Source organism: Amblyraja radiata, chromosome 13 (genome assembly GCF_010909765.2).
Source record: "Amblyraja radiata isolate CabotCenter1 chromosome 13, sAmbRad1.1.pri, whole genome shotgun sequence".
In the NCBI taxonomy this organism is placed as follows: Eukaryota; Metazoa; Chordata; class Chondrichthyes; order Rajiformes; family Rajidae; genus Amblyraja; species Amblyraja radiata.
In genome coordinates, this window is record NC_045968.1 from 28,480,767 (window position 1) to 28,507,017 (window position 26,251).

Below are 26,251 nucleotides of genomic sequence, written 5' to 3' on the forward strand. Positions count from 1 at the left end.
TTCCCCAGGTACCTTTCCCTGCAACCACAGGAAATGCTCTGGATAGCACACTACAAACGTTTTTCACTGTATCTTGGTACACATGATAATAAACTAAACTGTAAACTGCACACCTATTCCTCCTCCCTCGACTTTGTTCAGTTACCCCAACCTTTTAGGTCAGGGAGAGGTTCATTTGTACCTCCTATAACTCATCTACAGTATCTGTTGTTCCAGTTGTTCCTCGTATACATTGGTGAGACCAAACATAGACTGGCCGATCGTTTCACTGAACACCTTCGCTCAGTCGCCAGTCACGATCCCCCGATTGCTGAAAACACTTTATAACTCCCTTATCATTCCCATACTGACCTTTCTGTCCTGGGCCTCCACCACAGAGTGAGGCTCAACACAAATTGGAGGAACAGCACCTCATATTTCACTTGGGCAGCTCACAACCCAACGCTATGAAAATTAATTAATCTTACTTCAAGTAACCCTTGCATCTCCTCTCTCTCCATCCCTCCCCCATCCTAGTCGTGGTATTAGTTTCACTGGTGTTCTCATGAGTTTAATTGTCTACAACTCATGTTCACCTTGCCCACAGATAACTATCGACCATTTCCTTGATCATCGTAACTTTTTTGCATTTCTTTAATTTCTTTGTTCAAAATCTCTCTATATCACTGTCTATACCTCTCATTTCCCTTTCCCCTGGCTCTCAATCTGAAGAAGGGTCGCGACTTGATATGTCACTCATTCTTTCAATCTAGAAAGGCTGCCTGTCCCGCTGAGTTACTCCAGCATTTTGTTGCTATTATTGTACTTACTCTGATTTCATCTCTGCTATTCTCCGTATATTTTCAAAGTTTGCATCATTAGTTCCTGGAGATGCATACTTAGTCGACTCTTTAAATTTTTTGTTCCTGCTCAGCAGATCAGCTGCACGTTGCAATTGACGCTCATCAATTGTTAACTGGAAGTTCCCGGCACTCTCCTCAGAATCAGGATCACCACTTGCGGTAAACCCTGCTGACGGTGGCTGCAGGCTCCCAGATTCATCATCGACATCACTTTCATACTCTCCTAAGTCTCCAAACCCTTCCATCTCATCCTCTGCACGACTGCTTACTAATGGAGACGTCTTGAGGATTATGCTGCCCAGCCTGATTCTGCGGTCATAGATTGAGAGTCTTTTGGCTTTCTTCACCTCTTCTGTCAATTCAACATTTTCTTTCAGGGAAATCACTCTGGTTGAACTTGCACGGGAAACACGTCTCTCCTCCTGTAAGAGGAACTCAAAGTTAGTTCATCAAATTGAGTCGCAGCATGGATACAGGCCCTTTGCCGAACTGAGTTCATGCATACCATCAACCATCAATCAGCCCATTTTTTATTCTCTCCACATTCTCAACAACTACTATGGCTCCACACCCCAGATTCTACCATTTTCCTATTAAAAGGGGCAATTACAGTGACCAACCTGTCTAGACCTAACGTGACCACTGTAAATTGTTCCGCCTATAACTATGCACATCTTTGGGATGTTAGAAGGAACTGGAGCATACTGTAGAATAAAACGTAGTCATGGGGAAAATGTGGACCCTCCATACCACCACCACTAGAAATCAGGATTGAATCTGGGTTGTTGGCACTGTGAGGAGATGCCAAAACTTTGGCCACTCAAAGTTATTAGATGATGAACCTTAGTAAAACTTTTTGGACTTAGTATGAGTGTGTTCAATTTGGCTGGTTTACAGTTTGTGATCTGTCCTTTTTGGTTTCAAACTTGGCAAGACAGAAATGTACTTTGTAAATGTCAATTAATCTGATTCATGGTCCAAAGATTTTGACACCCACCAGGTGAACGGGTGAGTGATGAGCAGTAAAACAGAAAGACTCACAAAGGGCCCAAATACCTACCAGAATGATAATCTTGAAGTCTGAGCTTTGGCTCAAGCAGAGTGCCACAATGGACACAAGCTAAACCACCGGTCAAGTAAAACCAACCTTCTTGACTTCCGCATTAGGGCTGACTGTCTTGTATTTATAACTGCCGACTGGATAATAAAGCGTCTTGCTGCTGTTCAGCGCGGAAACACCCTCATCATTCAGCTTGTTCACGTTTGCTCCGTTGTCCAGAAGAATGTTGATTATATCACTGCGACAAGCAACCTGTAACAAATTGAACAATTCAGACTGGGAAATCACACTGTCAAAATGTCATGGGAAATATACAGTCTTTGGTGGGGCTATCCAGCTAAACCCACTCCATGGGTTCATCGAACACTATAAATTTGAGCATTAATTATGCACAATTAGATCACATGTTAACTGGATGCAGAATTGGCCTTGTGGAATGAAGCAGCAGTTGGTGGTGGAAGGTTGTTTATCAGATTGGAAGCTTGTGTCTAGTGGTGTGCCTCAGACTGGGGTCCATTGCTGTTTGCCATTGATATCAATGATTTGGATAAGAATGTAAAAGGCACGATCAGTTTGCAGATGACAGTAAAATAGACAGCATAGTAGACAGTGAAATTGGTTATCAAGAATTGCAGTGAGATCTTGATCGCCTGGGTAAATAGTCTAATGAATGGCAAACAGAATTTAATTCATGAAAGCACAAAATGTTGCATTTTGAGAAGTCAAACAAAGTCATGACTTTCAACATTTTGACAGAGTACATGAAACATACATGGTCTTGAGGAGACAAGACAGGGAAGACCTTGAGATTTTTCTACTAAGGGAAGAATCTCAAGGGAGAGAGTAAATTACAAGATTATGCGACTCATTTAAAAATTGTGGTGCACTGATCTTTCTCAGAGTGAATTTCTGGAATTCTCTGCCCCAAAGTGTTGTGGAGGTTAGTTCTCAATTGGTAGTTAAAATAAATATATATTTTTGAATGATTGGAATAGAAGTGCTGTGGGGAAACTGGTTCAGAAGAGAAGATGATGTAAATTGCTTGTTTCTAAGCTTCCCCCCAAGTCTACAGTAAAAACACTGAATCAAGCATTGAAACAACTAATCTTTATTTTAACAAAACCGCAATTACAGTTCAACTATCGTACTTATCCCATCGCAGGTTTGATCCTCATATCTGCCTGATCACGCCCTGTAGGCCTCGCTCAAACTGAGACACTCCAGAAAGTCATGCAGTCCCAAGCGCTCTCCCAGATCGACCCTGGACCTTGTGGCAGTGGACTTTTATATGTCCCGGGACCTCGAGGGGCCGAACCACATGGGGGTGGTCTCTTAATAATCCAATTACAGATATCGATTAACCCCATACATAAGACATTTCCCTAACCCAATAATACACCAACACAATACATTGTATTCAAACCGGACTTCGCAAGGAAGCCAACTTAGAAACATTTACCCTGATCTGCAAGAAACCCAGACAAGGCTCAATACCTCATCCAATCAACACTCAGCAAAGTTAAACTCTGCAACATTATTTACAATTATTTACAAGGTGTATGTCTGGTTTGCAGCCATCCAATCCATTCTATGCATTTTGCACCTAATTGACTGGGTCTGCAGATGTTCTTACTCTTTTCTTGCAAATTGTATCTTGGAATGATGCTGGAGTGGTGCTCTAGACACACTGGCACCACTCCGCAGCTTGTCCCAGCTCTGCAGAGAGCAATTCCAAATTGACCAAATCTCCCAGCAGCCCTGAAGCTTTTACCCCATTTTAGTCCTAGCCTCTCCAATTTGGCCAGGATTAACAATGATACCTGGGGCAGTTCAACCATGAACTTATTGATTTGCAGGGTAGGCTTGAGGGGTCGGGTCGAGGGGAAGTGATAATGGGGAACAAAGAAATGGCAGATGAAATGAATATGTTTTTTGTGTCTGTCTTCACAGTGGTAAACACCAGCAATGTGCCTGATATTCAAGAGAGTCAGTGGACAGAGGTTCATGGAATGGCAATTACTAGGAAGGTACTTGGGAAGTGAAAAAGTCTTAAGGTGGAGAAATCACCTTGACCTGATGGACTGCACCCCAGGGGTCTGAAAGAGGTGGCTTTAGAGATTGTGGAGGCACTAGTGGTAATCCTTCAAGATTCACAAGTCAGAGGTAGTTCCAGAGGATTGGAAAATTGCAAATGTTACTCCACTGTTTAAGAAGGGAGCAAAGCGAAAGAGGGGAAACTATAGGCCCGTCAGCCTGACCAGTAGTTGGTAAGACTTTAGAGTTCATTATAAAGGATGCCGAGAGAACTTAGAGAAAAAGGATAAGTGGCGTTTAGAGTCAGGACCCTTCGTCAGACTCATGTGTCCTGGCCTGAAAGGTCACCTATTCTTTTTCTTCAGAGATGCTGCCTGACCATTCTGCATTCTACCGACACTCAGTGTCTATCTTTGGTATAAACCAGCACCCGCAGTTCTTTGTTTCTACAAAGTCCCCAGCATGTCAGATTATTGGCGTTTTATTGCAGAAACGTTCAATGCAGATATTGACAGTGACAGTACTCACCGAGGCTCCAATTAGCGCTGTGTGCCCGTGCCGATCAGCCACATCTGCACTTACTAAGTTGGTTTTGAGCATCTCCTGCACTTTCTCAACGGCACCCTCTCCAGTTGCCATCAGCAGTTGTTCGGAGTTGCACTCAAGCGGTCCTTTGGGGCCAAAGCCCTCGCGGTTCCCTTCTATCACAGCCGCCACGTCCCACGGGAGTTTTGTCTGCGTGCGCCTATGGAGAAAATGCTCCTGTCATTGTGTTCTTGAATTCCACCCTGGGTGGTCAACTCTGAACAAACATGTTGATCTACATAATGACGCCCTGCTCCAGCAGTGCCACCCAGTTAATGTCCTTTACCCTCAAAAGCATTCAATAACAAAGCAAAAACAGAGAGCGTTGGAACAGCTACATTGGTGAGGGAGCGTGATCAGGAGATCAAAACGCTCGTTCTGAGTGGGAAAACTGGCACTACTACACTGAATGTTTTCTGCTTTTATATGAGAATTCCAGTGCTTTGTGTTTTGTTACAATGAATAAACAGACTTAAATAAACCAAAGAAAAAAATAACTTTTTACAATACCCATAACTTTCCAGGGATGTTTTCGATCTCTGTTCAAACCAGTGACCAGAGATTGAAACTTTAATCCTTGTGGACAGCTGAACAACTGTGGTGCGTTGGACAACTCCAACTGAGTGGTAATATTTGCACTCATGTTCTGATTCAAGGGAGAAACTTAGAGGAAAAGAAAAATAAAGTATTGTGGTGACTAAATTTCATCTGATAATTTTAGCTCTTCACTGGAGCAAATGCTTGTACCCTAACTGTCCGAAACCAGTGGCATTAACTCTGAATTTTCAATTTCAGGTAACCAATAACTCCTGTGTGTCCCTCTCCCCAAACCCACCAATCGCCCTATCCTATCCACCAATTGTTCATTCCTTTCCCATACCCTCCCATCACCCATTTCCATCCCCTCTCAGTTCTATCCATCGCTGATCCACACACATCTGCACCATATCCCCCTCCCCCATCTGCTTCCCTCTCTCCCAGTGGCACCTTCCTTTTATCAGCTTCTAGCACTTGTGGCCTTTGTGTCGCTGTACGTCTCCTCCAGCCTCTCTCTCTCTCTCTCCACCTCCAGCCCCTCTCTCTCCACCTCCAGCCCCTCTCTCTCCAACTTCAGCCTCCCCTCCTCCAATCTGGCTCCATCCCCCATTTAAAAAGATGTTTTCAATGTTTTCAATCATTCTTCACCCCTCCTTGGTCCACTGACCTAGATTAAGGTTCCCTTCTGGACTTGTTGGCGTATCTAAACTATAGACCCAGCAACATTTTATTGAGGTGCGGTGAAGTTCTTCCCAAGTCCTAGCCAATTATATAATTCAGGTTACATCACTAAAAAAGATTACAGTCGAACTGTGATCTTTTGCTTTCCAACTATATGGAATTCTTGATGGTTTGGCAACTGGCTCATTGGGCCTCAGTTCCCGCACTCCCTCAAGCACCCTGGGCCCACGGTTCCTTTCCCATGCTGTCGATGCTGATCTACAGCAGATTAACGGATGCTGTATCTCTAACCAAGAAAAATCTGCGCTGCGTGAGAACTGGCTCCTGGCTTTTTCACTTTATAGCTATTATAGCTTATTTTTCACTTTATAGCTAAGTTCAAAAGGAATAAAGCATTTTAGGTTCTGGAATGCAATTTTATAAGCACTAAACTACCACATTCCTTCCCCATCACATCCATTTTAAAGAATGGAGAGCGAGTAGAGAAAATGTGAAAATGTGTTTTTAGGATATCATGACTGAGAGGTTACACTTATCTGAAAAGTCTGAACAAGATGGAACACCCATACTTGTAAATAGTAACCTCGTGCGTCACTGATCGGTCATCTTTAAACAAAGAATTTCATTGTACCTAGCACATGTGACAATAAAATATCAATCAATCAAGGAGGACTTGGCTGTGAAATACTGCACATGCACTAGCAGCACAGCAAGCCCTCAGTGTTACACTGGAGTGAGTGTCTAGATTCTGGCTCCTGTACAGAGGATGGGAGCTCAGGCAGATGGACTATAGTAAAATTGAGGTAATCCAGCACCCCCTGGGTCTTTTGCAGTCAGACTAGCTGATTTTCTGATTATGTAGTATAATTCTGTAGCATTTTGGAATAGATGCCTCTTCTATAAGTAGACCAACTTTTATTTGTTTCTTTTTACACATGTTACACAGTCGTAATATATTTTTAGCAAACTTAATGAGTTTAAAGCGAGGAGCCTTGAGGGGACCAGAAACAGAACACAGTGAGTTTCAGCTTGTCGAAACCAGTTGAAACACAGGAGTGCTCCGCACCCCACTTGATCTACAAGCCCATCCATGTCCCTGCATCACTGAGCCTGAGCCCGACTATGGGGGTAAACCCTATCTGTACTCTGGACCCTTGGTTCCTGCCACTCGGTCTTCAGACCTCTGCTCACACTCCCGGTGAATGCTGAACCATTAGCAATTCCGTAAATTGAGTGCTGGATTGTCTGAGCTTTAGCCCAAACCCGTTAAGGCAAGAGACTGCCAAAGCACTTCTGCCTATTTATTGCCGGGACAAGCAGCACTGAGAGAGAGCAAACCTGGAAACTTTTCCTCTTGCTGCACTTACGCAATGAGCAAAGTGTGTACATTATACCACAGGGAGAGTTAGCCAGCAACCCAATGGCTTATACCTATGTCAACCCAATGGCTTATACCTATGTCTATGGATATGCATCTGCATTTGAACCAGCAAAGGAGTTTTGTTTATAACGATGATTGTCTCTGTCTGGTCCTCAGCTACCAATTCTTCTTCTGGGAAGAAATGTCTGTCACCTTCTCTCCGATAAGAACGAGTGAGGGGCAAGTGATCAGCATTATTGGAATACGTCCCAATTTCTGATGGCAAGGTGTAGCTGTCATCAAATAGGAGCTTCTTGTAGGGGTAAAAGAAGGGATCTTCCATGGAATCAACTCTCCACAAATACTTCTCCTTGTAAGGACTGAATGTGACAACCTGCTTCCCCATGTCAGAATTAAACATTGGGTGGTCCTTCACGGAGAAGGCTCCTGCAATTGCCGTAGAAAGTCTGATGAGATGATTCTGATACCACAGGCCCACATCTTGGCGTCCATTGGGATAGGTGAACACGCCAGGTCCAAACCGTTCATCACCTTTATAAAGGCCCTAAATAAAGAGAAAGACAGGCATTACAAATGCTGCAACATGGAGTATGGAAATACTAATCCATGTACTAAAGCGGTGCATTGCACTGCCCATGGCATGTTGCAATTTTCATGTTGTTTATCAGAGGTAAGACAAAGAAATTGAATTGCCTTGAGGTCTAACTGTCTCAAGGAGCTTCACAATTTTCAGAACCACTTGTTCAGAACACTGCCCGGTCCATCATGGGTACGGAGTCACTGCTTCAAAAAGGCAGCCAGTATCATCAGAGACCCACACCACCCTGGCCTCATTCTCATTTCACTCCTGCCATCAGGAAGAAGGTATAGGAGCCTAAAAATAGTGAGTGAGTGAGTGAGTGAGTGAGTGAGTGAGTGAGTGAGTGAGTGAGTGAGTGAGTGAGTGAGTGAGTGAGTGTGTTCCTCCTCTGCCACGGAACACTATGGACCACTTCATTCACTACCATGGACTTGTTTTCAAATGGTGTATTTGTGTACGTGCCTTTTTCTTTTCACCATCTTGTCAAATTTATTTTAAATTCTGTACTATTTATGTTTTTGTGTGTTGTCTGCGTATGTGCCTGTGATGCTGCTGTAAGCAACGCTTCCACGGAACCTGCACCTCACCATAATTGTGCATGTGACAATTTGATTTTAAGGGCTTTGCACTTTCTTTTGTACATACATATTAATGAATACATTTTACATTTGAATCGATGTATTAAACATACATTGATATAGCAACTCTAATTTATAAATCATTTATTTAATAAATCAACTGCTCCCAGCACCATGGAATGGGTTTCTAGCCCTCATCCAGTCTAAGCAACTTATTCTCTTCTGATTCTTTTGCATCCAGTATGCGATTTATTTCCTTGAATCTACATGCTCTGACTTAGTCATGAGCACATTATGGAAGTATTATCAAATGCCCTTTGAAAATCTAAGTGTATCACATTCACTGTATTAACCCTGCCTATTTTCTGTTACTTCTTCAAAGAGCTCACTAAAGTTCCTCAAACACGACCCTCACTTTTGAAATCTATACTGACTACTACTTACAGTATTATATATTTGTTTGCTTAGTGTGATTCAATTTCCCTTCTTGAATAACAATTCCTTATCTTATAACAGCGGCAATGTGAAGCAGATAAGTCTACAGTTCTCTGGAATTCTATCACCTCTTATAAATATACAAGAATTACATTCCTATATATTCCTCTGCCACTATTCATTTTTTTAACAACTTTTTATATCCCCCTTATATTGCTGATATCCCTGCTGATTACTTTAACCATCCGCAGATTCAATCTATGTGGATCAAGGATTTATCCTCCACAAGTTTCTGTGATTTATCAAATTATTCCCCCTCTTAAAGATCCCGACTGCACTCCACACAAGACAGCTGCGGTAGAAAGTGATCTGCAACATACTCTTGGTTTCCCAGGTTTGGGTTATTGTCAGGCAGGGAGAATGAAACTCATGTAGTGTAAATGTGTACTTCATAGTCGGCATGGATTCAGTGGGGCAAAGGGCCTGTCTATGTACTGTGTCTCTTTATGACCTGCACTTGTCTAGATTAGAAATGACACAGATTGGATCCAGCAGAGCACAATGGTCGAACTAACATGCGTTTCCTGCTGACCTCCCCCCATTCTACCCACATCCCTGCCTCCGGTTTTACATTTCACTCCTAATTTTGCCTACTTATCTGACACCCTTTTATCCCCTTTTCACCTCTAGCTTTTGTCGTTTACTCCACTTGTCTGGCATTCAACCTCCCCCTCACCTTTTTCCACTTATCACTTGCCAGGTTTTGTTCTTGCCTCCACCTCTTTTCCAGATTTCTCTCCCTTTCTTCAATCAGTATGAAGAAGGGTCCCGACCCTAAACGTCATCTATCCATATGCTCCCCAGATGCTGCCTCATCCACTGAATTCATCCAGCTCTTTGTGTTCAAGGTTCCAGCACCTGCGGTTGCATGTATCTCCACCAATGCCACTGTTCATTCTGCCATTTCCTATCTAATGGGTTAAGTGTTTCCAGCTTAAACACCAAGCAACATCTACTCCCTCCTCATGCATCCAGGGAATCTGTGCAGAAGCCGTCAAAGTGACGCTGCTGCACCACTCCCTTCACTGCAGAGGGATATGGAATGCACTCAATTTTGCATAATACAGCATCCCTGACTTGCATGTATATGTTTGTGGTTTTATCACTGTTGAATCAAGTTCCAAATTTAATAAGAGCAGAGCAGTTTCAGAAACCAACCCGTACCTCTCAGATAAATGAAAACAAACTTTGCCACAAATCCAGGTCTCACATTGAATGGTCACTTCCAGAGAATGACACACACCTACTTGCATGAGTATTTCATACTGCTTTCCACCCCTAATTTGTTAAAGTTATTGAGTACCTGGAACATGGAGCCATCCTTCATCTCTAAAGTGCCGTATCCATCTTTTCGATCCAGGTAAAATGCTCCTGTGAATTTGGTCCCATCTGGCCAAACGTAGCAACCTTGTCCATGCCGATGATCTTTGTAGAACTGTCCCTCATAAAACTGCAATCATAAAGTACCCAGAAGCTTCAGAAGTGGTGGTACCAAGAGGAAGGGGAAAGGGAAAGGGAGCGTTTGATTTCGCTGGTTGGGGTTGGGGAGGTGGTGGTCGGCGGGGGCAAGGCATGCTGGTAAATGCCATGAGTAGAGGAAATGCTACGCTTTTGGACTTCAGATTAAAAACCTGATTCCCATGTCAATTCAAACTCAACAATACCGTGGCAGTCAGAATCCTTTTAACATGGCAGAGATATCAAAAACAGTTAGTAGCTTTGCAGTGATATGTAAGAGTTTCAAAAGGATCTGAGGGTTATTTTTTTATTACATGGAGCAGTTGATATGTGGCACATGCTACCAGAGGAAGTGGTGGTATCTGATACAATCATTATGTTTAACGGGCATTTGACAGATATCTCAACGGCAAGCCTTAAAAGATTAGCGGTCCCAATGTAGGTAAATGGGATTAGGCAATGTAGGCAAGTGTAGAAGGGCCAAAAGATTGGCATGGACTTGGTGGGCATCTGTCCAGTGTGATTATATGATTATAATATTGCAAAATCTCCACACACACACCAAATGCATAGGGACATTGCTTAGTGATGCCTATCCTGTGCCGATTTGCTTCAGTCCACTCAGACCTCCACTCTGAACATTCACAGGCCCGTAGCCCGTATGGGTTTTAAAGGAGAAATCCAGTTGGGTTGCGCACTGTTGTGTAGTCCCCAGCCCTCCCACCAATGTATGCTACATGCTAGAAACCCACTACAGATATATGTTTTTGCTGAGTTGCCCAGGTTTCAGTGTGGGAGGGGTGCCCGATGTTGGGAGAGTGAGGGAGACCTGGAATCATCATTGAGAGCTTGTTACAGGGAGAAATCTTGGGGCTGGGGAGAGATGTGCAGCCAGACAGAGAGGGGGAAACAGCAGGTTCCATCCCATCCAACAGTGCCACAGAATCCTGGTGGACCGTCCACATGGTCCCAGTCTCCAGCAATGTCCCACACTCACCATGCTGGCCAGGATGCAGCCTGAAACCCAGATCACAGCGCTAAGTGGCGATGACACACACTCTGGTCTGTCCAACACCAGTCCACAAAGGTAGTCATTGCACATTGCCCCATTGAGCCATGCAGGTATATGATCACTTTAGCTACTTCATTGCTGCAGGAGCACCAGTGATGGGCTGAGCCCTCAACCTCAAGCAGTAGCAGGATGGATGGATGGTGGTTCACACACGGGCCCCGGTCCGGCAGCACTGTCAATAATCCATCCCTCTGTATATACAGCTCTAATGACCACTGCTAACATTGGTACCACCAACACCTTCAGGACTGGAAACATGTCCCGAATGCTACTACTGCCGTGGTTGGAAGGTGCACACCAGTGGGCACAAATGATGGGACATTATTGCCTTAACTACCTTTCATAGTCACCAGGTGTGACTTAGGGTGAGAAGGACCCTCCCTGTCAGATCCCTCATGCACAGCCAAGAGTCCCATTTCACATTGTTCTCCACGTTGCTCTGCTCCAAGATTCCCAGGGTGGATACATCAAATACCAGAGGGCATAACTTTAAGGTCAGAGGAGGAAAGTGGAAAGGAGATTATGCTGAGCAAGTTTTTCTGTGTAGAGAGTGGTAGATGCCTGGAATGTGATGCCAAGAATGGTAGTGGAAATGGATACAATATGTTGTTTAAGAGGATTTTAGATAGACACAGTGGATATGCAGGGAATAGAGGGATATAGACCACACGAAGGCAGAAGGGATGTGATTCAGTTGGCATCATGTTTGACACAGACATTGTGGCCTGTTCATGCTGTGCCGTTCCATATTCTAACGAGCTCACGTTTCCAGGAAGTATCAGAGAGGGATGCAGTGTACTTGGTTGAGATTTGTCACATGGGCTCTGTAATCCCAGGGACAGACACTGTGAAAAAACATCAACTACTGCTGGAAGATCATCAACTTGATGAGCTTCTTGGTCTGTCTAAAAACTTGTTCTCCCACTGTCCACACAACTGGTAGATTTCATAGACCCGGACTCCATTGCGAGAGGATCAAAGTTCAAGGCACTCTCACCATTGAACTAAGGGAATGGAACACAAAAAGAGCCTCAGACTACTGCTCAAAAATTGCATCCACATGAAAATTGACTTGAAGCTCTTGCAAGTCATAATTAAATATGCAAAACTTTAATAATCCCACATCTGATTTTTATTTTTTAGAAAACCTGATGGGCCTCCACCTGGCTCACTAGTTAATCTGTAATGTGAGCAATGGGTCCAGAGTGCAAAAAGGACGTACACCCAGAGGAGGGGTTCAGATTGAAGCTCTGGTTGGGGTCCAAAACGGCAGGTGCCGGCCAGGAACCTAGTTGTGTTGTTGGTGGGACCAATGCTAGCGGTGGTCATTAAGGCACTGTATACAGAGATATTTATGGAGTATTATATACGGCGATCTTTAAACTCACTGGGTTCACTGGAAATTTTACCACACTTCTCTGTAACGTGTGAGAAAGTGAAATAAAAATAAATCAGGTATGAATGGGGAGTAACATGCAATCTGCCGTTCCTGCAGCACAGCAATCTGACTGGGAGCCACACACCTGAAATGTGAAACGTTTCTCTACACAAGTTCTGCCAATAGTGCTGAGTGCTTCCAGTATTCTCCGTTTTTTGTGCCGAATGTGCGGGATTATCTGAGTTTTACGTTAGAATGATGTGGCCAACGTTGAGACCAGCAACATATGAAGGCACTGCATAAAGTTTGGGGTGGCAGGAAAAGTAGGATTGCAGTTTTGTGTGGGGGATACACTTAATACATTTTCCAATTTTATGCATGAAATACTTTCCTCCATCTTGCTGTGTGCACTGGGTACATACCTCCTGGCTGCTCCACTCAAATCTCCCTTCGCCATGCTTCAATTTCCCTTGGAACTCACCCTGGTACCTCCAGCCGTCCGGCCACATCTGCAGCCCGACGACGGGCGGTGGCCGGACCTCCAGACCGCTCGGGACCACCGACACCAGCGGGCGATCGGGGCTGGTGGATGAGGAGCCGGGGTCGGGGCCGGGGCTACTAGACCTGCCCGGAGTGTCGCGGCTACCACCGGGGCCAGACTTGCCCGGAGTGCCGGGGCTGCCACCGGGGCCAGACTTGCCCGGAGTGCCGGGGCTGCCACCGGGGCCAGACTTGCCTGGGGTGCTGGGGCTACCACCGGGGCCAGACTTGCCGGGGCTACCACCGGGGGCCAGACTTGCCTGGGGTGCCGGGGCTACCACCGGGGCCAGACTTGCCTGGGGTGCCGGGGCTACCACCGGGGCCAGACTTGCCCGGGGTGCCTGGGCTGCCACCAGGGGCAGGCGGGCTGCCGGCGGTGCCCGGGTTTGAGGGGTCCGGAGCAGCCATGTACACAGGGCGGGCGGGCAGGCGGGAGTGCGTGACCCGGCGTCCAGCCGGCTGATTTGCTGCTCCAGTTGCATCAAACAAATACACCGTTGCCCGGGCAACGGACGCGGTGCCGGTGTGGGACCGCCGAGATTCCGCAATCCACCGATCTGCAATCCTGGGATCCCGCAACCAACCGATCTGCAATCCTGGGATACCGCAATCCACCGATCCACAATCCTGGGATCCCATGGTCCTGAATATCCCGCAAACCACCGAACTTGCACTTCAACATTTCCCTTAAATCGACTGATTCTGCACTAATGGGGACCCGGCAATCCATGAAATCTACACTCATGGGGATCCTGTACACCATGGAATACAATTCGTGGAAACTGATGAAGTGTGGATACTGCCCTCCTGGGAATCCCACAATCCCAGTATCCAGCATATTCCATGGATCCCACAATCCACAAATCTCGTTTAACAGCCCTTGGGACCCCACAATCCAGGGTATTTAGTAATCCCCAAATCCGGCAATCCCAGGGATTCTGTAGACCTAGAGATCCCATAATTTTGCAATCCCATTATTTCTATAATTCTAGGGAGCACACAATCTAAGAAACCCAGCTATTATATGTATCCCACACACAAAACTGCAATCCCACTGTTCCTGCCATCCCGGTGGTACAGTTATCATAAGGATACAACTTTCCTGCAATTTGAGGATCTGCAGAATCCAGCTGTTTGGGAATGTGGAGTTTATCCTGGGGATTCCAGAAACTCACAAATCCAGTTATTTTGGAACTAAAAAAAAAAAAAAACGATGTTCCTGACAATCCCTCTATCAGAAGGTACACAAAAATGCTGGAGAAACTCAGCGGGTGCAGCAGCATCTATGGAGCGAAGGAAATAGGCAACGTAAACTACACTGCAAGGGCCAGGAAGCGACCGGGTAAGATCATCTCTGACCCCTTTCACCCTGGCCACAAACTCCTTGAATCACTTCCCTCTGGAAGGCGACTCCGGACTGTCAAAGCTGCCACAGCCAGACATAAAAACAGCTTTTTTTCCACGAGTAGTAGCTCTACCCAATAACCAAAAATCTGTAGCCTCCTTTTGCTCTGGTATTTTATTTAATTCACATGTTTAATCAATAATGTTTTATTATTAATGTTTAATGTTTTATGTGTCATTCTTAATTGTCATTGTAATGTCATGTTGTCACTTGCGAGCGGAGCACCAAGGCAAATTCCTTGTATGTGAATATACTTGGCCAATAAACTTATTCATGGTTTTTCATTACATCTCAATTAAATCTTCTGTCTCCATCCTCAGTTTCAACAGAGTTTATGCAAACTTTCGTCACAGCTGATTTTAAGGCAACCTTCTCTGTACCCTGTCCAGTGCACATACAATGTTCCTGTGATTTTGAACCTTACGGTGTATGAAAGCTAAGACATAACTGGTCAAAGTGTCATATAGCGCAGAAAGGCCCCCTGGGCCTATTAAATCTACACCAATGATCAAGCTCTCATTTGCACTAATTACATTTAATTATACCCACCTTACAATCAATCCACCCACCTGGAGGTTTCCACACACCGAGTTTGTACTGACTCCCATTTATTCTAATCCTACAGAAATGTTCAATTTATTTATTCTCCCCATATTGCCCTCCATATCCCCAGATTCTACCACTCACCCAAGTACAAGGAGTTACAGCAGCCAATTAACCGACCAATCCACGCAATTTTGGGATATGGGAGGAAACCAGAGCTCCCGGAGGAAACTCACATGGTCACAGGGACAATGTTTAATCTCCACAAGGACAGCACCCGAGGTTAGGATTGTCCTTAGATACCTGGGCCTATGAGGCAATGGCTTTAAAAATTGCTCTGCTGTGCCATATAACCTCCATGAATATAATCTCATTGAATACTTGACTAATAAAGGAAAATATCCCACTGGCCTTTTTAATCATTTTATCGGCCTTTAATGATCTGTGTGCATATAGTCCTATGCTCCTCCACATTGTGGAAGCTTACAGTCTTTTTCCCAGACTAGGGAGTCCAGAACTAGAGGGCATGGGTTTAAAGGGAGAATGGAAAATGTAAAAGACCCGAGTGGTAAATTCTTCATACAGACGGTGTTGTGTACATAGAATGAGCTACTGGAAGAAGGTAAAAATGGATACAATCTGATGTTTAAAAAGATATTTAGATAGCTACATGGATGAGAAAGATGTGGAGGGATATGGGCCAAATGCATGCAAATGGGATCAGCTCAGCTACAAAACCTAATCGGCATGAACGATTTAGGCCATGCTTCCATTTTGCATGATTCTATGTCTCTATGACCACACCAAATATTTCCACATTGTATATTCCCTTGTCTTCAAGCCCTCACCAATGTATCACTTCACACTACTCTGGATTAAAGTCCATTTGCTGTTTGCTCAGCCTGACGATGGGCCCTGACCTGACATATTGTGTGTCCATTTCCCTCCACAGATATTGCCTGACTTGCTGAAATCCTCCAGCAGTTTATTTTTCTTTTCTCCATTGGCTATTTTCCCACACAGCTGGCGATATCTCTCCCCTTCTGTGGTTTAAATCTTTCTTCCGCTCAAACACATAGCTGTCTTTGTATTATTTTTTTTATCATGCCTCCTACATTTAGATCTCAGCTATTAACATAAAATACCATAAAAAACAAGTTACCCACCTCTCGCGGCCATGTGTGACCTTTGAAAAGCCCTGTCAAAATCCATGTGGATTACAACAAGTATGTAGTTTGTTGAATGCTAAACAGGAAAAGGAATCTTGGCTGATATTAAAGCAGTTTTGGTGAAGAATCCCAGATTTAGTGAAGAAACAAACCTTTTATTTTAATTTTGTTTGGAATTTAAAGATACAGTGCGGAAACAGGCTCTTCGGCCCGCGCTGACCAGTGATCCCTGCACACTAACACTATCCTACACACACCCTGGGGACAATTTACAATTTTATCCAATTAACCTACAAACCTGTACGTCATTGTAGTGCCACCCAGAGAAAACCCATGCAGGTTACGGGGAAAAGACACAAACTCCAGACAGACAGTACCCGTAGTCAGGATCAAACCCGGGTCCCTACCGCTGTAAGGCAGCAACTCTATCGCTGCGCCACTGTGCCGCCCTTAATGGTCACCACTCTCGCCGGAAATTTTTCAATATGTTGACAATTTTGCGGCAGTTGCCTGTAGTCACCTAAAAGATTACCTGTGGGACAGGCCCATAACTGTTTCTCTTTTCACAGATATATTCTGACCTGCTGAGTATTTCCAGCATTTTCTATTTTTATTTCAGATTTCCAATCTGTGTTTTTTGGTTTCTCTATGATATACCTCCTAACAATTATATAATAACTGAAGATGGATGCCCTAAATTGGAATAGGAAGAGTTAATTAAGGTGGACTTAAAATTCCAATGGTGCTGAAGATGAAAATGTTTTATTGAGCACAATATAGTTGCGAGAACCGTTTCAAGGCTATGTGTTGGCTGATAAGATAGCAAGCACAAAGCTGAAGTGTCAACAGAGCACCATCTGCACACATAAAGGTATGAAAGTTCGTAGAAAGTCTGGGGCACAAAGGGGATTGCAAGTGGAAAAACAGATGTCTTGCTGGTGGCTGAGAAACAGCAGGGTATATATAACAGGAGAAAACATGCATCCACCTAGCAGTTACTTGAATCCTCCACAGAAGAACCTTAGCTTGGTGTGTTTCCTGAGCTGGTGACAGTGCACTTGTAGTCACACAATTCAACCACAACAAGGCAGAATGTACTGAGATGTCCTGCTTCTCGAACAACAGCCTCAATATATATCATGTTTATACCATTGTAAAAATCTTCCAAAGCATTCCACAGAACAGTTAACAAACAAATCATTGTGTCCTTCATATTTCCCTGTGGTGTGTGTCCAGCTTGACTTTCCTGTCCCTGGATTTGTCTGACAAAGCACTGCCATTGTTTTGTTGCACACAAAATCTGTGTGTGGCCTTCCACATGTTATGAACTCCTGACTTTAGAACACCCGTACATATGTGTAAGCTCCCCTAATATTATTAAGCTTAAAAGTCCAACATACAAACATATGTTAATTTCTATGAACAGCAGAACCTGCGTTCCTCTCCATCTCCATTTTTAGTGTGTGTTCTTTTGTATTAATTTTATGTGCTTTTGATGTCGGTCATTGCAGTATTATGGGGGTATTGTCACTTCATCTGTGTTTTTTGTGTATTTTCCAACCTATGGATAAAATTGACTCCAATAATGGAATCTGTTTTTTACCAAGAATGTCCTGTACTCATTTGCATTGTGGATGAAGAGTGGAATAAACAAGGTGGACATGTTTTATCAGTTCTGAATGTGTCCTAATAATTAATTCATTGAATTTTGGGCATTACATGCAATTTTTTTTTTAAACAGACACATTCAAAACTGGTAACAAAGACGTACAGGATTAAAAAATACATAAAATGCTGGATCAGGCAGCATCTCGGAGAACATTGATAAGTGACTTTTCAGGTTGGGAACTTTTTTTAGACAAAGAGTTGTGGATGGAATGATCACTGCAGAAATTGGAAAGGGGTGGGGATGGGAAAATATGACTGGTGGTTGGATCACATTGAAAATAACAGAAATTATGTCTTGGATGCGAAGGCTGGTGGGTTGCAAGGTAATGACAAGAGGACCACTTGTTTCTCATTGTTTTGTCTGGGGGGGGGGGGGGAAGGGGAGAGATAGCTGAACTACAGGATACAGAGGAGATGAGGGTGAGGGATCCATCTATGACAGCTGTGGTGAAACCACATTTACTGTATGAAGAGGACATATCAGATGCCTGAGAGTGAAGCTTGGTTTTGGCAAGGTAGCTTGGTCATAAAAGAGGCACATTGTTTTATTTATTCTACTTTTGGTCCTTTTATTCTGCTAAATGTAGTGGGCATGATTTGGGTGGCTAAAAGGCACAGTTAATAGAACTACAGTTTAGATTTTGGTGATACAGCTTGAAAACAAGCCCTTCGGCCCACCGAGTCTGCACCAACTAGTGATCATCCCGTGCATTAACCTGTGATACACACAAAGAACAATTTACAATTTTACCGAAGCCAATTAACCCATAAACCTGTATGTCTTTGGAGTGTGGGAGGAAACTGGAGCACCCAAAGGTCACATGGAGAACATACAAACTCCGTACAGACAGCACCTGTAGTCAGGATCGAACCTGGGTCTCTGGTGCTGTAAAGCAGCAGCTCTACAGCAACACCACTGTGCAGCCCTAAATGACTCAGGGCAATCCTGCTGTTTGCACGGAGTTTGCATGTTCCCACATGTCATCAGCCATGGTGACCACCTTATCTATTAATCCCAAGTGCTATCAAATAAAATGATAATGAATGTGGAACTGCACAGTATGTGACCAAATATTCTCATATCATGAAAAGCAAAAGATGTTTTGCATAGGTAAGCAGTGTAAAAACTATAGGATCACGACCATCCAAAACCCTCAGTAATAATGGCTGGCTACAAATTAGGAATTAGAAATCAGAGGCAGGCACATTGTCAGAGAATTTATAAAACGCTGAGGGACCTGTCATGGCACTGCATATGTGCCGTGCATTTTTATGACAAGTTTGCAGTTTAATCAATAAGTGAATTCAATCAATGCCATTAAGCACGCAGAGTTTCACATTTGATCTTGCATGCAAAACGACACCATCTCTGAAAATTACACCGAGGAATGCTAAGGAATTTTATCCATTGCAAGGAAAACTATGATAGCTGTTTACCATCTTGGAGGTGCATTGAAGGTTGCAATTGCGAAGTAGAGCCCAAGACATTTTACAATAATCCCAGAATAATACCAGCATGTCCTAGTTTTTGGTGGCGCTTGGTTTTCTGTGCTATTTGATGTAAGTCCTATTGAAACCTTTTTGTTACAGAATAAATGTTGTGGTGAACCAGTATGTTTAAAGAGAGTGTAGGAAACAGGGATCCTTAAGTTGTAAAAGAGTACAGGAACCAGGTCCCCGGTGAGTGGTGAGGGAGCTCAGGAACTGAGGCTCTGATGAGTTGAAAGAGTGTACAGTAAACATCACCTGGTGAATGAGATACCACACCCATTGTGATTTCCGAATTGTTGGATAGTGGATTATTCTAGTGGGAATTTGTTTCCAGTATGGAAGTGGAAAAACAGAGGAGCCAGAAATAAAACACAAAGTGCTGGAGTAACTCAATCGTTCAGGCAGCATATCTGGAGGACATGGATAGGCACCATTTTGGCTTCAGACTAATTGTGGTAGGGGGTGAGAAAGCTGAAAGAGATGCGGGGGCAGGACAAAGCCAGGCAAGTGATAGGTGGATACAAGTGAGGGGGTTTGATTGGCAGATGGGTGGACAAAAGCCAGAGATGAAAAGGAAGCAAAAGACAATGAGATAAGAGAAGAGGTGTGAGTTGTGATGCAACAGGAAGGGATGTTGGTGGAAAGGGATGCATAAAGAGGAAATGGGGGTGGGGAGTGGAAGAAACAGGTGCACAATATAACATTTCTTGATTATTATATTTATTTGTTTGTCTTGCATTTTCAGGCATGTTATGCTGCTGCAGGTAAGAATTTAATTGTTCAATTGTTGGTTTATATGACAATTAAACACACATGACTCTCTTGCCTCTTCTTCACCCTTGATTCATATATTAGCTCCAATCCTCACAACGTTTAGCTTCTGTGGAATAATAAGGCCATTCCAGTTCCACTACTTATCCCAGGAAGTTGACAAGCTTGATAGTGGTACACATGGTGATTTATACTTAAAAAAAGAAGAGTCTATAAATTTTGTCAGAGTCTAGTTGTCGCCCTTCTATTATACAGTGCCGCAGCTGTTGTGGTGGTACATGACATTCATATCTGCTAATACATTACACTCTGTCTTTCAGGTATGCCCCATTAGTACAGATCACCAATGTATTTCCTGGAAAACAATGACAACGTTTCTAAAAATACTTTCCCTAGACAATCAATAATGTCGGGCGTGAAACGAGACAGCTTATACTTGGAGCATTAATCAGTCAAAGGAAGGAAGATTTCTTTCATCTCCCTGCAAACTCAGGTCCCCTTGATCTGAACTCACCAATCTTTTTTATGGGGATCAATATTGGAATCAATCAAATGTTCGATGAATTTAACTGGCAGATAAAGTCATAGAACCATAGAGTCATACAGCACGGAAACAGGCCCTTCAGCCCAACTCATCCATGCCGGCCAAATTCTCCATCTAAGCTAGCCCTATTTGCCAGTGTTTGTCTGCATTTGCCCATATAGCCCATATCTCTCTAAACATCCTCTATCCATTTACATGTGCAACTGTCTTTTAAATGCTGTTAACTGTATCTGTCTGTGTCTTTTAAATGATATGGTGAATAGCATGACTACCAGAGGCGGACATCGCTATCAAAACATGGGGGGGGGGGGCACAATTTCTTGGTGGCAGCAAAAAAATGCTGAAAGATGCAGAAAAAAAAACAAATAACGTGATTGGGACTAAAGGGCCTGTCGCACGAGCATGCGACCTGCATGTGGCAAGCGCGACCAAACCAGAAGCAGGGGCCGCGCGGAGGTCGAGTGAGTGACATGAAGTTCGAGCGAAGTTCGCGGGAAGTTCGTGCGTGATGTACGGCGTCGAGGCGGCTACGGGCCGGTAGGCTGTTGCCGCGCGGAATTTTTGAACACGGTCAGTTTTTCGGAGCCCCGCGCGATGTCGGGACCAGCTCCGCACAACTCCATACGGCTCCGCCGATCGAAGTGGGACCGGTCCCGCGAGGCTGTACGGCTGAATCAACCACGTTAGGTCGCGCTTGCCGCATGGAGTCGCATGGGTCGCGCTTGCCGCATGGAGTCGCATGGGTCGCGCTTGCCGCATGGAGTTGCATGCTCGTGGGACAGGCCCTATACCTGCAAGCCAGCCAGGTAACTCTTGCGCCTGCAGTCGGGATTTAATGGGTCTCTGGCACTGAAAGTGGTGTAAAGCAGCAACTCTGCCGCTGCTCCACCGTGCCGCCTCGCGGGCTACAGTAAAATCATCGGGTTCTGCTCACTGAAGTCCATGAAACCACATCACTTATCCATCAATGTTTGGATCCCTTTCATTGAGGGACTACCCTGCCTGGATCAGAGGATTTCAGCTGCAACGAGAAGATGGATAAACTTGGCTTGTTTTCTCTGGGATGTCGGAGGTTGACGGGAGACTTCATAGAAGTGTATAAAATTATGAGAGACATAGATAGGGTAGACAGTCAGAACCTTTTTAACAGCAAGTTTCTTTACACAGAGAATGGTGGGGGCCTGGAATGCATTTTCAGGAATGATGGAGGAGACAGATACGATAGTGGCATTCAAGAGGCTTTCGGATAGGCACATGGAAATGCAAGGAATAGAGGGATATGGATCATGTACAGGCAGATGAGATCAGTTTAACTTGGCATCATATTTGGCACAAACATTGCGGGCTGATGGGCTCTTTCCTGTACTGTACTGTTCTAATTTAGTAATTGGTGGAAGAGATGGTTAACTAAAAAAACTTCAATTTTCAAAGCTCCAGATATTTTCTTTAATTTAGATATCAGCTCTTGGTAAGTTTAAAAAATATATACAGATCAGATGAAAGGTCACAAACTCTGTATCTCTCTCCACGGATGCTGCCTGTGTAAATCAAGCATTTTTCTCCCGGTTATTGTAGATTTGCTACATCTGCAGTATCTTGATTTCTTTAAACAAAAATGACTGCACAAAAATCATTGATTAATATTGCATAAAATAATTAGTGCCAGGAAATGGCTTTGCTACCTAACGTCAGCGCATTGAGTAACAGTTCCCTCAGGACTAGTCCCACTCAAGGTATTGTGCATGGTGTGAGAGAAGGGATTGATAAAGAGGATGTCCATTCTCTTAAGAGAATGTATTTTAGATTGGAAAGGAAAGTGGAGACAATGAAGTGAGTCAGCGTACCCAGCTATTCTTCAGCAAGGCCGAACTGGAAAAGGAGAATCATTATTTTCAGTGAGAGCTTCTTGTCTGAGAGAGGAGGATCTTGCACAATGAGACCACCTCACCATGTAATGGAGTCAGAATCATATAGCTGTACAGAATGGAAATGGAGGAGGCCCACCTCCTCCATGCCGATCAAGTTGTCTACCTAGACTAGTCTTACTTGTCTGCGCCTGGCCCATGTCCCTCCAAGCCTTTCCTATCCATGTACCTGTCTGAGTGTCTTTTAAATACTATACCTGGCAGTTCTCCTCTGGCAGCTCTTTCCAGATAGGTACCACCATCAGTGTGAAAACATTGCTCATCAAGTTCCTTTTAAATCTTTTCCCTCTCAATTTAAACCCATGCCCAATAGTTCTAGACTGTCCTAACCTGGGATAACAACTGTGGCTATTCACCGTATCCATGTCCTGTTCCAACCCTGCCCCATGAGCGAGGTAAACACAAAATGCTGGAGTAACTCAACGAGACAGGCAGCATCTCTGGAGAGAAGGAATGGGTGACGTTTCAGGTCGAGACCTTTCTTCAGACTGAAAGCCATGGGAAAGGGAAATTAGAGATATTGACGATGATATGGAGAGATATAGGACAAATGAATGAAAGGTATGCAAAAAAGTAACAATGATAAAGGAAACAGGGCATTGTTAGCTGTTTGCTAGGTGAGAACAAAAAGTGGTGTGACTTTGGTGGGGGAGGGATGGAAGAGGGAATGCAGGGGTTACTTGGTTAGAAAAATCAATATTCATACCCCTGGGTTGTAAGCTTCCCAAGCAAAGTATGAGATGCTGTTCCTCCAATTTGTATTTAGCCTCACTGTGACAATGGAGGGACAGAACAGTCAGTGTGGGAATGGGAAGGGGAATTAAAGTGTTTGGCAACCGGGAGATCAGGTCGGTCCAGGCGGGCTGAGTGAAGGTGTTCAGCGAATCGATCAGCCAGTCTACGTTTGGTCTTGCCGATGTATATAGGTAACCTGAATGCACCAAGAACATGCTGCAAGAGGCAGGGTCTCAATCTACTAAGGGTTATGTGGTACTACTGAGGTTCAAGTTCAAGTTAGTTTATTGTCATGTGTCCCTGTATAGGACAATGAAATTCTTGCTTTGCTTAAGCACACAGAAAATAGTAGGCATTTACTACAAAACAGATAAATGTGTCCATATACCATGATATAAATATATACACACATGAATAAATAAACTGATAGTGCAAATAACAGAAAGTGGTTGGTAATAATCAGAGTTTTGTCCGAGCCAGGTTTAATAGCCTGATGGCTGAGGGGAAGTAACTATTCCTGAACCTGGTTGTTGCAGTCTTCAGGCTCCTGTACCTTCTACCTGAAGGTAGCAGGGAGATGAGTGTGTGGCCAGGATGGTGTGGGTCTTTGATGATACTGCCAGCCTTTTTGAGGCATCGACTGCGATAAATCCCCTCGATGGAAGGAAGGTCAGAGCCGATGATGGACTGGGCAGTGTTTACTACTTTTTGTAGTCTTTTCCTTTCCAGGGCGCTCAAATTGCCGAACCAAGCCACGATGCAACCGGTCAGCATGCTCTCGACTGTGCACCTGTAGAAGTTAGAGAGAGTCTTCCTTGACAATCCGACTCTCCGTAATCTTCTCAGGAAGTAGAGGCGCTGATGTGCTTTTTTGATGATTGCATTAGTGTTCTCGGACCAGGAAAGATCTTCAGAGATGTGCACGCCCAGGAATTTGAAGCTCTTGACCCTTTCAACCATCGACCCGTTGATATAAATGGGGCTGTGGGTCCCCCTCCTACTCCTTCCAAAGTCCACAATCAGTTCCTTGGTTTTGCTGGTGTTGAGGGCCAGGTTATTGCGCTGGCACCATATGGACAGTTGCTCGATCTCTCTTCTGTACTCTGACTCATCCCCATCAGTGATACGCCCCACAATAGTGGTGTCGTCAGCGAACTTGATGATGGAGTTCGCACTGTGGTTCGCTACGCACTATATACTTTGGCTTGAACTATCATGGTCTGGTTTATTTACTGGAAATTATCATTCATTTGTTGTGTTGTCTTTAATGTGGCTGCAAAGCCTCAGCAAGAAGGAATGGGGCATTATTCGGGTCCAGTGCATATGACAATTAAACACTCTGTACTCTTGACCTGCCACTTTGACTGTCTACGTATTTCCCTCCACAGATGCTGTCTGATACACCAAGTTCCATCTGGTCTTTAACTTTGCATGGTGAGTGTGTTGGTTGGGTCTCCACATCACTGCAGCGTGAAGTGCGAAGAAACTCACCAAGACCCTGGAGCTCCAAATGTCATCATTATTTAATACAGTGGCTCCTGGAGACAGTTTTGAGAGTTACAGTATCTCTCTTTGCGGTCGGCACCACACTTTAGGATTTTTAGGATTGTAATGACTCTATCTGTTCTGAATTGCAGTCTGGGTACAAATCCTTAACATCTATGGGTTTATTTTTGTTGTTTTTCCCTAATATTTCATTTTATTCTATGAATCAATTTCTGCCTTAATTTTGGGTGGTGAGACTATGGAAGGTGAGACTATGGAATTCATTGCCAGGGACAGCTGTGGAGGTCAAGTCATTGGGTATCTTAAAGGTGCATATTGGCAGTTTCTTGATTAGTTTTCACGGGGCGAGTTGACGCAAGATGTCACCAGAGTGAAGTGGTCGTGGTCCAGCACGAGTTTCGCACGATATAACGGGGGGTAGATAAAGAGTTCCCACGGTACTCGGCATTTCTGTTATTTGTGCGAGTGACTTGTCCGTCTCCCGAGCTTTCCCGTTAATCTTGAATGAACATCGTGAACTGTAGTGTTGTTAATCACGTGGCACAAATGATGTTACTTTGTTTTCACACACTATATTGGTTTTATTCACACACTATATTCCTCCCTTGGTTGAATTGGCTCATTTGCAGACATGCCTATACTAACTATGTGCATCGAGAACGCTTGCGTCAAGGCAGAAGGGTGAGATTAATTAAAAAGCGAATTAAGAGGAAGTCTCACTGGGTGAAGCCCATCTTTCAACGGAGACCTCAATTTGGACAATATGATCAGCTGCTTAATGTGCTGTGCGAAGAGGATAAAAGTGCATTCACAAACATTGTCAGAATTTCACCCGAGCTCTTTAATGAGCTGAAGAATAATCTGTTTTTTTTAGACAAATGTTGTTTGGTGTGATGCACCTTTTCTCAATATGTGCAAGAAGTCGTCTTTTTATTTTGTCAAATAGGAATAAAGACTTTGTCTCACATTGACCGTGATGGTTGTCTTATTTTATTATCTACTGAGAGGTGAAACTTTCAAACGTTTAACCAGTCAGTAGAAAGACAATAAATAGTAACAATCGAGCCATAAATGGTGTATGCAAGGTGAATGAAACAACGCTGTGTGCAAGATAATGTTTAAAATCATGCGAGGAATCGATCGGGTAGATGCACAGTCTCTTGCCCAGAGTAGGTGAATCGAGGACCAGATTACATAGGTTTAAGGTGAAGGGGAAATGATTTAATATGGATCTGTTTAAATACTGTCAGTAGTAAACCCGATCAAAAACAAC

The 26,251-nt window shown here is 44.0% G+C and overlaps 1 protein-coding gene across 2 annotated transcripts in view; it reads right to left on the reverse strand.

The window, feature by feature from the left end:
- ankmy1 (ankyrin repeat and MYND domain containing 1) overlaps positions 1–13,688 on the reverse strand; it is a 57,879-nt gene extending 44,191 nt beyond the window's left edge. The window contains exons 1-6 of one of the 2 annotated variants that reach the window (XM_033031526.1): positions 13,104–13,688; positions 10,077–10,223; positions 7,195–7,664; positions 4,465–4,681; positions 1,990–2,154; positions 810–1,264 (exon numbers count right to left, since the gene is read on the reverse strand). In XM_033031526.1, coding sequence (XP_032887417.1) covers positions 810–1,264; positions 1,990–2,154; positions 4,465–4,681; positions 7,195–7,664; positions 10,077–10,223; positions 13,104–13,190 — 1,541 coding nt within the window. In that variant the 5' untranslated portion in view covers positions 13,191–13,688. The remainder of the gene's footprint in view (positions 1–809; positions 1,265–1,989; positions 2,155–4,464; positions 4,682–7,194; positions 7,665–10,076; positions 10,224–13,103) is intronic. The other variant, XM_033031527.1, reaches the window with a different exon arrangement.
- Positions 13,689–26,251: the final 12,563 nt, after the last annotated feature.